This window comes from Seriola dumerili, unplaced genomic scaffold (genome assembly GCF_002260705.1).
Source record: "Seriola dumerili isolate Sdu_G_001 unplaced genomic scaffold, Sdu_1.0 BDQW01000226.1, whole genome shotgun sequence".
NCBI classification, from domain to species: Eukaryota; Metazoa; Chordata; class Actinopteri; order Carangiformes; family Carangidae; genus Seriola; species Seriola dumerili.
The window spans coordinates 3,713,740-3,726,482 of record NW_019174481.1 but is presented as its reverse complement, the minus strand read 5'-3'; the positions used below and the strand labels follow the sequence as shown (position 1 = coordinate 3,726,482).

Genomic DNA, 12,743 nt, shown 5'->3' with positions numbered 1-12,743 from the left:
TTTTTTTTTGACTTTTTGAGCCTTACTATACTATGACTTTTTTTGACTTTCTATGCCTTACTATACTATGACATTTTTATGACTTTTTATGCCATATTATTATATGACATTTTTTGGACTTTTTATGCCATATTATACTATGACATTTTTATGACTTTTTATGCCTTACTATACTATGACATTTTTTTTTTGACTTTTCTATGCCTTACTATACTATGACATTTTTTTTTGACTTTTCTATGCCTTAATATACTATGACATTTTTTATGACTTTTCTATGCCTTGCTATACTATGACATTTTCTTTGACTTTTTAAGTCTCATTATACTATGACATTTTGTTTTACTTTTCTATGCCATATTATACTATGACATTTTTTTTACTTTTTGTACCTTGCATTTTTTTTACTTTCTATGCCTTTCTATACTATGACTTTTTATGCCTTACTATACTATGACATTTTTTTTACTTTCTATGCCTCGCTATACTATGACATTTTTATGACTTTTTATGCCTTACTATACTATGACATCTTTTTTGACTTTTCTATGCCTTGCTATATTATGACATTTTTTTGACTTTTTAAGCCTTACTATACTATATATATAAAATATATATATATTATGACATTTTTTTGACTTTTTAAGCCTTACTATACTATATATATAACATTTTTCTATGCCTTAATATACTGTGACTTTTTTTTTTACTTTCTATGCCTCGCTATACTATGACATTTTTTTTTACTTTTCTATGCCTTGCTATATTATGACATTTTTTTGACTTTTTAAGCCTTACTTTACTATGACATTTTTAAAAACTTTTTATGTCATATTATACTATGACTTTTTTTTTGACTTTCTATGCCTTACTATATTATGACATTTTTTTGACTTTTTAAGCCTTACTATACTATGACATTTTTTTTACTTTTTATGCCATATTATACTAGTACTTTTTTTTTACTTTTTATGCCATATTATACTAGTACTTTTTTTTTACTTTTTATGCCATATTATACTAGTACTTTTTTTTTACTTTTTATGCCATATTATACTAGTACTTTTTTTTTACTTTTTATGCCATATTATACTAGTACTTTTTTTTTACTTTTTATGCCATATTATACTAGTACTTTTTTTTTACTTTTTATGCCATATTATACTAGTACTTTTTTTTTACTTTTTATGCCATATTATACTAGTACTTTTTTTTTACTTTTTATGCCATATTATACTAGTACTTTTTTTTTACTTTTTATGCCATATTATACTAGTACTTTTTTTTTACTTTTTATGCCATATTATACTAGTACTTTTTTTTTACTTTTTATGCCATATTATACTAGTACTTTTTTTTTACTTTTTATGCCATATTATACTAGTACTTTTTTTTTACTTTTTATGCCATATTATACTAGTACTTTTTTTTTACTTTTTATGCCATATTATACTAGTACTTTTTTTTTACTTTTTATGCCATATTATACTAGTACTTTTTTTTTACTTTTTATGCCATATTATACTAGTACTTTTTTTTTACTTTTTATGCCATATTATACTAGTACTTTTTTTTTACTTTTTATGCCATATTATACTAGTACTTTTTTTTTACTTTTTATGCCATATTATACTAGTACTTTTTTTTTACTTTTTATGCCATATTATACTAGTACTTTTTTTTTACTTTTTATGCCATATTATACTAGTACTTTTTTTTTACTTTTTATGCCATATTATACTAGTACTTTTTTTTTACTTTTTATGCCATATTATACTAGTACTTTTTTTTTACTTTTTATGCCATATTATACTAGTACTTTTTTTTTACTTTTTATGCCATATTATACTAGTACTTTTTTTTTACTTTTTATGCCATATTATACTAGTACTTTTTTTTTACTTTTTATGCCATATTATACTAGTACTTTTTTTTTACTTTTTATGCCATATTATACTAGTACTTTTTTTTTACTTTTTATGCCATATTATACTAGTACTTTTTTTTTACTTTTTATGCCATATTATACTAGTACTTTTTTTTTACTTTTTATGCCATATTATACTAGTACTTTTTTTTTACTTTTTATGCCATATTATACTAGTACTTTTTTTTTACTTTTTATGCCATATTATACTAGTACTTTTTTTTTACTTTTTATGCCATATTATACTAGTACTTTTTTTTTACTTTTTATGCCATATTATACTAGTACTTTTTTTTTACTTTTTATGCCATATTATACTAGTACTTTTTTTTTACTTTTTATGCCATATTATACTAGTACTTTTTTTTTACTTTTTATGCCATATTATACTAGTACTTTTTTTTTACTTTTTATGCCATATTATACTAGTACTTTTTTTTTACTTTTTATGCCATATTATACTAGTACTTTTTTTTTACTTTTTATGCCATATTATACTAGTACTTTTTTTTTACTTTTTATGCCATATTATACTAGTACTTTTTTTTTACTTTTTATGCCATATTATACTAGTACTTTTTTTTTACTTTTTATGCCATATTATACTAGTACTTTTTTTTTACTTTTTATGCCATATTATACTAGTACTTTTTTTTTACTTTTTATGCCATATTATACTAGTACTTTTTTTTTACTTTTTATGCCATATTATACTAGTACTTTTTTTTTACTTTTTATGCCATATTATACTAGTACTTTTTTTTTACTTTTTATGCCATATTATACTAGTACTTTTTTTTTACTTTTTATGCCATATTATACTAGTACTTTTTTTTTACTTTTTATGCCATATTATACTAGTACTTTTTTTTTACTTTTTATGCCATATTATACTAGTACTTTTTTTTTACTTTTTATGCCATATTATACTAGTACTTTTTTTTTACTTTTTATGCCATATTATACTAGTACTTTTTTTTTACTTTTTATGCCATATTATACTAGTACTTTTTTTTTACTTTTTATGCCATATTATACTAGTACTTTTTTTTTACTTTTTATGCCATATTATACTAGTACTTTTTTTTTACTTTTTATGCCATATTATACTAGTACTTTTTTTTTACTTTTTATGCCATATTATACTAGTACTTTTTTTTTACTTTTTATGCCATATTATACTAGTACTTTTTTTTTACTTTTTATGCCATATTATACTAGTACTTTTTTTTTACTTTTTATGCCATATTATACTAGTACTTTTTTTTTACTTTTTATGCCATATTATACTAGTACTTTTTTTTTACTTTTTATGCCATATTATACTAGTACTTTTTTTTTACTTTTTATGCCATATTATACTAGTACTTTTTTTTTACTTTTTATGCCATATTATACTAGTACTTTTTTTTTACTTTTTATGCCATATTATACTAGTACTTTTTTTTTACTTTTTATGCCATATTATACTAGTACTTTTTTTTTACTTTTTATGCCATATTATACTAGTACTTTTTTTTTACTTTTTATGCCATATTATACTAGTACTTTTTTTTTACTTTTTATGCCATATTATACTAGTACTTTTTTTTTACTTTTTATGCCATATTATACTAGTACTTTTTTTTTACTTTTTATGCCATATTATACTAGTACTTTTTTTTTACTTTTTATGCCATATTATACTAGTACTTTTTTTTTACTTTTTATGCCATATTATACTAGTACTTTTTTTTTACTTTTTATGCCATATTATACTAGTACTTTTTTTTTACTTTTTATGCCATATTATACTAGTACTTTTTTTTTACTTTTTATGCCATATTATACTAGTACTTTTTTTTTACTTTTTATGCCATATTATACTAGTACTTTTTTTTTACTTTTTATGCCATATTATACTAGTACTTTTTTTTTACTTTTTATGCCATATTATACTAGTACTTTTTTTTTACTTTTTATGCCATATTATACTAGTACTTTTTTTTTACTTTTTATGCCATATTATACTAGTACTTTTTTTTTACTTTTTATGCCATATTATACTAGTACTTTTTTTTTACTTTTTATGCCATATTATACTAGTACTTTTTTTTTACTTTTTATGCCATATTATACTAGTACTTTTTTTTTACTTTTTATGCCATATTATACTAGTACTTTTTTTTTACTTTTTATGCCATATTATACTATGACTATGCCTTGCTATACTATGACACTTTTTTTTACTTTTCTATGCCTTGCTATACTATGACATTTCTTTGCCTTTTTAAGCCTTACTATACTATGACATTTTTTTAAACTTTTTATGCCATATTATACTATGACATTTTTTTTACTTTTTATGCCATATTATACTATGACATTTTTATGATTTTTATGCCTTACTATACTATGACATTTTTATGACTTTTTATGCCTTACTATACTATGACGTTTTTATGACTTTTTATGCCTTACTATACTATGACGTTTTTATGACTTTTTATGCCTTACTATACTATGACATTTTTTTTACTTTTTATGCCATATTATACTATGACATTTTTTTTTAATTTTTGTACCTTGCATTTTTTTGACTTTCTATGCCTTGCTATACTATGACATTTTCTTTGACTTTTTAAGTCTCATTATACTATGACATTTTTTTTAACTTTTCTATGCCATATTATACTATGACATTTTTTTTTAATTTTTGTACCTTGCATTTTTTTGACTTTCTATGCCTTGCTATACTATGACATTTTTTTGACTTTCTATGCCTTACTATACTATGACATTTTTTTGACTTTTTAAGCCTTACTATACTATGACATTTTTATGCCTTACTGTAGTATGACGTGTATTATGCCTCACTATACTATTTTTTTTTTTACCTCTTATGCCTTCCTATACATGACATTTTTATGCCTTAATATACTACTTTGTTTTTCTGACTTATTATGCCTTACTATACTATGACATTTTTTTTACTTTCTATGCCTCGCTATACTATGACATTTTTATGACTTTTTATGCCTTACTATACTATGACATCTTTTTTGACTTTTCTATGCCTTGCTATACTATGACATTTTTATGACTTTTTAAGCCTTACTATACTATGACATTTTTTTTACTTTCTATGCCTCGCTATACTATGACATTGTTATGACTTTTTATGCCTTACTATACTATGACATTTTTTTGACTTTTTAAGTCTTACTATACTATGACATTTTTTTGACTTTTTAAGCCTTACTATACTATGACATTTTTTTCACTTTCTATGCCTCAATATACTATGACATTTTTTTGACTTTTTATGCCTTGCTATACTACGACATTTTTATGGCTTTTTATGCCTTATTATATTATATTGGTTTTATGAGATTTTTATACCTTACTACCCTACTTTGTTTTTCTGACTACTTATGCCTTAATATACTATGACATCTTTTTTACTTTCTATGCTTTACTATACTATGACATTTTTTGACTTTTCTATGCCTTACTATACTATGACTTTGTTTTTTACTTTTCTATGCCTTACTATACTATGACATTTTTTTTGACTTTTTAGGCCATATTATACTATGACATTTTTTTTTGACTTTTTAAGCCTTACTATAGTATGAGGTTTTTATGCCTTACTGTAGTATGACATTTTTTTGACTTTTCTATGCCTTACTATACTATGATATTTTAATGACTTTTTATACCTCACTATAGTAAGACATTTTTATGACTTTTTATGCCTTACTATACTATGACATTTTTATTACTTTTTAGGCGATATTATACTGTGACATTTTTTTGACTTTTTAAGCTTTACTATACTATGACGTTTTTATGCCTTACTATCGTATGACGTGTATTATGCCTTACCATACTATGACATTTTTTGACTTTATATGCCATATTATACTATGACATTTTTTTTTATTTCTTATGCCTTGCATTTTTTCCACTTTCCATGCCTTGCTATACTATGACATTTTTTTTTATTTCTTATGCCTTGCATTTTTTCCACTTTCCATGCCTTGCTATACTATGACATTTTTTTTTATTTCTTATGCCTTGCATTTTTTCCACTTTCCATGCCTTGCTATACTATGACATTTTTTTTACTTTTCTATGCCTTGCTATTTTTATGACATTTTTCTGACTTTTTAGGCCATATTATACTATGATATTTATTTTTACTTTTTAGGCCATATTATACTATGACATTTTTATGACTTTTTATACCTTACTATAATAATACATTTTTTAGACTTTTTATGCCTTACTATACTATGATTTTTTTTTTACTTTTCATGCCTTACTATACTAGGATTTTTTTTTTACTTTTCTATGCTTTACTATACTATGACATTTTGTTTGACTTTTCATGCCTTGCATTTTTTTTGACTTTCTATGCCTTGCTATACTATGACATTTTCATGACGTTTTATACGTTACTATACTATGACATTTTGTTTGACTTTTCATGCCTTGCATTTTTTTGACTTTCTATGCCTTGCTATACTATGACATTTTTTTTTACTTTTTAGGCCATATTATACTATGACTTTTTCATGACGTTTTATACGTTACTATACTATGACATTTTTATGACTTTTTATGCCTTATTATATTATATTGGTTTTATGAAGCTCTTATGCCTTACTATACTATGACATTTTTATGGCTTTTTAAGCCCTATATTACTATATTGGTTTTATGACGTTTTTATGTCTTACTATACTACTTTGTTTTTCTGACTACTTATGCCTTAATATACTATGACATTTTTTTGACTTTCTATGCCTTACTATACTATGACATTTTTATGACTTTTTATGCCTTACTATACTATGACATTTTTATGACTTTTTATGCCTTATTATATTATATTGGTTTTATGAAGCTCTTATGCCTTACTATACTATGACATTTTTATGACTTTTTATGCCTTATTATATTATATTGGTTTTATGAAGCTCTTATGCCTTACTATACTATGACGTTTTTATGCCTTACTATAGTATGATATCTATTATGCCTCACTATACTATGTTTTTTTTTACTTTGTATGCAATACTATACTATGACATTTTTTAAAACTTTTTATGCTTCACTATACTATGTCATTTTTTTCACTTTTTATGCCTTGCTTTACTATGACGTTTCTAAGCCTCACTATAGTGTGCTGTTTTTTTTAATTTTTTTATGCCTTGCTATACTATGACATTTTTTTTTACTTTTTATGCCTTACTATACTATGAGTTCTTATGCCTTACTATAGTATGACGTTTTTAAGCCCCACTATAGTATGCTGTTTTTTGTTTTTCTTTTATGCCGTAATATATGACATTTTTTAACTTTTTATGCCACACTATACTTTGAATTTTGTAAAACTTGGCCTATGTTTGCTCTGTACTCGGCGACTCACCTGAACTGTGCGCTGGCCCAAGAGGCGAGCGCAGCGCAAATCGCGTCCTTTCTGCAAGCCCCATTACCCTCTACCGCAATTTTTGTTGCTTTTCGTTAGCTGCCATTTTCTTACGTCTTGTGTGTTTATGTCTTTTTAAATGCACCTTTTATATTCGCGGTCTCATACCACAGCGGTGCTAAAGCTAAATACATGAGTGTAGCTTTGTAATGCTACTTGCGTAGTGTAGCTGTCAGTAGGGAGCGCTATCGCACCGATGCTTAACAAGTTCACTATCAATTTCACTCGTGATGTACTGTGCTGTATATGTGAATATTAGATAAGCACATGCGTGTGCATAAATGTCACAGTTGTCTCTGTGGCGCAATCGGTTAGCGCGTTCGGCTGTTAACCGAAAGGTTGGTGGTTCGAGCCCACCCAGGGACGACGCAAATTTATGCTTTCTCTTATTCGATTTCTTTAATAATTATTTTTCCTCTTTTTATTATTGAATTGTTAAATTATTCTGAACGTAGCTATCTTTACTTGTATTATCTAATCAAATCGTAACCGCGAATGGATCTACATGTCAGCACCTGCGTTCTACACACACCAGCCCTCCTCCACCTGTCCAGATGTGTCAACGGAGTACATTTTTTTTAAAAACTGGATGAGCTTGTTCCCTTCTTAAGCACGGGGCTGGGTTCATCAGATTCCTGTTTTGCCTATCTGCTGGTGAATGATAGGTAAGTCCAGATTTTATAGTTTATAAAACGATCGTTTATTTTGTTGGATGTTAAACTGTTACTATAATAGTAGTTAAAATTTGTTTTTGGCTGTATAGAAATGGCATTTCAACTTACACACGTGTATATAAGTTTTGAGCTCTAGTTTTCTTGTATGTTAAGTATGTATAGGCTCATGTTGCTGATGTAACCAGCACTGTCACTGTCAGCAGTGTCAAATAAATCGTTAAAACCCCCTGCTGAAAACACTGATGTATAACAAATACAGGTACCTGGATAGTAAATTCTAAACATGAGGAAGTAAGTTATTATCAAAGATAGGAACAAGTTTTAGCAGCATGTTGCAAGAGTTTTGTTAAGTTGGCACTAAGAGTGGTATTCACATCGGCTGGCCCATCCCAATCTGACTGACTAATTTTTCGGTCTTCTTTTCAGCAACGATGCAGATTTTTGTGAAAACACTGACGGGTAAAACAATTACCCTCGAGGTGGAGCCCAGTGACACTATCGACAATGTCAAAGCCAAAATCCAAGACAAAGAAGGTACTCTTTGTCGTTTGTTCATCATACACACTTTGTTCATTATACACACGTATAAATGAACATGTACTGTAGTCTTTCGGTTTCTAATTAAGAGCAGGACTGATTTTGTTTGTTTTGTTTGTTTGTTCTTATCACACCAAATAAAATATAGGAAGATTCCTTGACGCTCATTCAGTTATCACATGTACTAGGGATACTATTATTATATCTATTTAATATGAGAGCAGTTACGTAACGTCTTGTGTAGTGTAGTCGTGCATGAACTAAGGGTCAGCTGATATCAGCAATATTTAATCCAATAATTCCATTGACATCTAAGGGAAACCCATTATATAAGGCCTACATATATGTTTATACACACAGGAAATCTGACCTCTGCATTTAACCCATCCATGAGTAGTGAACACGCACGCGCACACACACACACACACAAGCACAAACACAACCACACACACACACACACACACACACACACACACAACACACACACACACAACCACACACACACACACACAACACACACACACACACACACACACACAACACACACACAACACACACACACCACAACACAAGCAGTGGGCAGCACCTGGGCAGCAGGGCTAGGTGTCTTTCTAAAGTTTCTAACAAGTATGAGTAATACCATGATTCACAGGCCTGACATTTGAGAGACAGCTGTAAATGTTAAATGACTGTCCATGCCTGACACAATCACCAATTCACAATTGGGACTCTTTTGTTTTGAGGTATCCCCCCTGATCAGCAGCGTCTCATCTTTGCTGGAAAGCAGCTCGAGGATGGACGCACCTTGTCGGACTACAACATCCAGAAGGGTAGGTGAAACCTCCACCGTGCTGAACTATCACTAAAATTATAAGGTACAGGTGTTGCTGTCTACAGCTTTTTCCATTGTTGATGTATCATGATTATTTGCCCTTTTCCTTCCTCCCACAGAGTCCACCCTCCACCTTGTTCTGCGTCTGAGAGGGGGCATCATTGAGCCATCCCTGAGACAGCTGGCTCAAAAGTACAACTGTGAGAAGATGGTCTGCCGCAAGTATGTATACAAACCTAGCATACTGTTATACAAGTGAGACTGAGGGTACAAGAAGGATTTGTCACGGGGAAGGACATAAAACAGGCACTGCTCATCAGTGACACATCTGTCTTGCTTTTGCATTCACACACTGTGGCAGGACAGTCTTGTGTCTTTTATGTGTAAAGTATGTGTGAGTTTATGCAAATTTTATCTTGACCCTTTCTTTTCCCTAACAGTAAGTCATGGTGGGACATGCAGTTTGTTAGTGAAATAAAATAACTTTAAATTTGGTCCAGTTTGTTATGAATTTCCCTGCTTATGTTAATGGTTGAAAAAAAATTGAAAAAAAAAAAAATTTGTTTACAGTGAGGAAGGTGTGATGGTTTTTTTCCTGCTCCTAATGGGGGCATGAAAGAATAGGTCGGAGAACTACTGTCCTAACTTAATGGTAGCACTTTAAGTTTGCTAGATAGAGTTCAAAAAGTTTGAATCTAATCAGTGGGTTATCAAGGCCCTCACTAAACCATTCAGCTATTTTGATTGTCATCTAATGAAAATATGGCTTAGAGCAGGAGAGGTAGCAAAATGTTTCATAATTGTTTTGTGTTTCTAAATGAGGAAAAAAGTTGTAGCAGTCAATCAATGCTATATTACTTTGATCTAACAGTTTTTTCCCCTCATGTCAGGTGCTACGCTCGTTTGCATCCGCGTGCCGTCAACTGTCGCAAGAAGAAGTGCGGACACACCAGCAACATCAGACCCAAGAAGAAGCTGAAGTAGAAAGCTGGAGTCAGTGATCAGTGTTGTCAATAAAACATTTTGACAAGACTGATAATAGTTCATGTCTTACAATTGGATAAATATTATGGCAGAAATAAAATTCATTAACCAGATGGTCCACACACACGGAAGACAGTGACTGTATTCTTTGCTTTTATTTCCAAACTGTCATGACAACAGCTCAAAGTTTGACACACAGAGCTGGCATGACTGTCCACAATCATCCTTAAAATACAACAGTAAGGCTTGAAAAAATTAATACAAACACAGCATTATAGACCACGTTAAACAATACAGTCTGTGTGATAGAAAGACTCAGTGAAGTAGACATTCTGGTTTTCTTTTTTTCATACAGCACAGCCACACTCACGGCCTATGCCATACAGTACTGTCCACAGCTAAAGGTAACGTGCTGAAAAAAGACAGAAGGCAGAAAATGTCTCTTAAAGTTCCTTGAATGCATCACACCAATCAGAGCGACATGTTTATTAAGATGTATCATAAATAAGTTGCTTAGTGCTGTGTTAAGAGATGAAGCACAGGACAATTACTTAGACTGGGCCAGTCAGTTAAACTTATCTGCATGACTAAGTGATGACTTGTATTTCTTATGGTTACTCATTAATTACTGTAGCGTTACTGAATCATGTATCATTTTGAAAACACTTATTTATCCTAATTTTAATTGTGTAACATAGCCTATCTACTAACATGTATTTAAGAAGTACTGTAACTTACTTTAGAATTAAACGCTTCCTACAAGCTTAAATGAGGATGTGTTAATAGACAAGCTGCTGAAAGACCTTATCAATGACTCTGCTCGTAACATTTGATCTTTGGTGTCAATATTCAGATCTACTCTTTAAATTCATGCCGCCCCCTAATATCAAATACTATTAGCATACTATTCCTTTTTTTCTTTTTACATATATTCCATTGTTTATTCCTGTGGAAAAGCACCACATAGAGCCACTCTGTCCTTCACATTATAGTTGCTACATGATGCATGGGTGACTACAACACCATACACGAGTTAATCTCTGCACAAATCAAACTTTGTTGACTCAGTAATAATTATGTCGTATGCAGGTTGTTAAACAGGCAAATCTCTTAAAAGTAATTTTGTCTTGCGCACTCTCTTATTTGCATTCACTTTTCACTGAGAATAAGTTCCTTTCCGTATATGCATCGACTCATTTTGTTGTACAGATGTTCAAATATCACCTGTCAGTTGAAAAAAACAAGGCCTCTTATCGTTCATATTGACACTGCATTGCCTTTTTTTTTTTTATACAAAAGTCATAATTATGAAAAACTACAAGCACCAGTTCTCAATATTAAATGTCTAGCACTGTTAAGCACTTACCTTAAAGTTGGTTTATTGCATTGAATGTTACCCTTGAAAGCAACATGAAGCGTAACATTAGATTGGACAAGCAATACCATGTATATGATGCTGCTTAGGCCAACACCTACAGTATGATGTTGAGTACAGCACAGCCACTGCTGCAACACACACATGGAGTAACCTTCCTGCGGCCGAGGTGGTTCTTGTGCTTGAGGAGGACAGGGACCAGCTCCATCGTGTTTTGTTTACTGGCTGCTGCCGTGGCCACAACAACCTCAACCCTGTCTCCCGCTCCAGCTCTCTCGTGGATTGTGTTTTTCCTTCTTACTTGTCGATGAGTTTGACCAGGCTCTGGCGAAGGTCATTAAGGTCAAAGATCTTGATGTCCAGAATTTCAATTGCCCTCTGGATTTCATTGTCCATGCGATCCCGTTCCTCCAGAGAGTTACTCAGGTTCTGCTCTGTGTTCTGGATGCGCCGCTCCAAGTCTGAATTACGCATCTCCATCTCCTGCAGAGAAGGAGAATAGAAGGGGGATGCCAAGCAAGGAAAATTGTAAAAACTTAATTTAACTACTAATTGTTTAACTGTTACTCAATAAATGTGTTCATGTCACATGTAATAATCACACTCCTACCCGCAATCTGTGTATGGCCTCATCTCTATCGTGTTCCATTTCATGATACTCTGCTTTCTTGCTTTGCAAAATGTGGATCTCCTGGAAAAGAATGAAAGGTTCGTATGAGTTTGAGTAGCTGCATCATTCACCCGACACCTGTGACAAACATTGCAGCTTTTCACCTCTGACATCAGCTGATGAGAAAATGGAACAATGAAGTACCAACCTCATCTTTGGCCTTCAGCAGGGCCTCCAGCTCCTCCAGAGACTGGGTCAGCTCATCCTTCAGCAGGTCACTGGGGCCATGGCCTCCATGTGCCTCCAATTCAGCCACCTTATAACACAC

The 12,743-nt window shown here is 30.4% G+C and overlaps 2 protein-coding genes and 1 non-coding gene across 3 annotated transcripts in view; 2 read left to right on the top strand and 1 right to left on the bottom strand.

The window, feature by feature from the left end:
• Positions 1–7,695: 7,695 nt before the first annotated feature.
• trnan-guu lies at positions 7,696–7,769 on the top strand. Its single transcript has one exon. It is a non-coding gene; the product is annotated as a tRNA-Asn (tRNA).
• Positions 7,770–8,003: 234 nt separating this feature from the next.
• Positions 8,004–10,478, top strand: LOC111228782 (ubiquitin-60S ribosomal protein L40-like). Its single transcript, XM_022754813.1, has 5 exons — positions 8,004–8,068; positions 8,504–8,611; positions 9,358–9,444; positions 9,566–9,668; positions 10,337–10,478. The coding sequence occupies exons 1-5, from the start codon at positions 8,062–8,064 to the stop codon at positions 10,428–10,430; spliced, it is 399 nt and encodes a 132-aa protein (XP_022610534.1). The 5' UTR covers positions 8,004–8,061; the 3' UTR covers positions 10,431–10,478.
• A 74-nt stretch (positions 10,479–10,552) lies between these two features.
• Positions 10,553–12,743, bottom strand: part of LOC111228781 (homer protein homolog 3-like) — a 21,456-nt gene continuing 19,265 nt past the window's right edge. The window contains exons 9-11 of the mRNA XM_022754812.1: positions 12,624–12,731; positions 12,416–12,496; positions 10,553–12,288 (exon numbers count right to left, since the gene is read on the bottom strand). Of these exons, the coding sequence (XP_022610533.1) occupies positions 12,103–12,288; positions 12,416–12,496; positions 12,624–12,731 (375 nt within the window). The 3' untranslated portion in view covers positions 10,553–12,102. The remainder of the gene's footprint in view (positions 12,289–12,415; positions 12,497–12,623; positions 12,732–12,743) is intronic.

Excerpts from the sequence above, each read along its gene's own strand:
- LOC111228782 (XM_022754813.1), top strand. Across the intron at positions 8,612-9,357 it reads CAAAATCCAAGACAAAGAAG|GTATCCCCCCTGATCAGCAG; the intron begins GTACTCTTTGTC and ends TTTTGTTTTGAG. Across the intron at positions 9,445-9,565 it reads GGACTACAACATCCAGAAGG|AGTCCACCCTCCACCTTGTT; the intron begins GTAGGTGAAACC and ends TTCCTCCCACAG.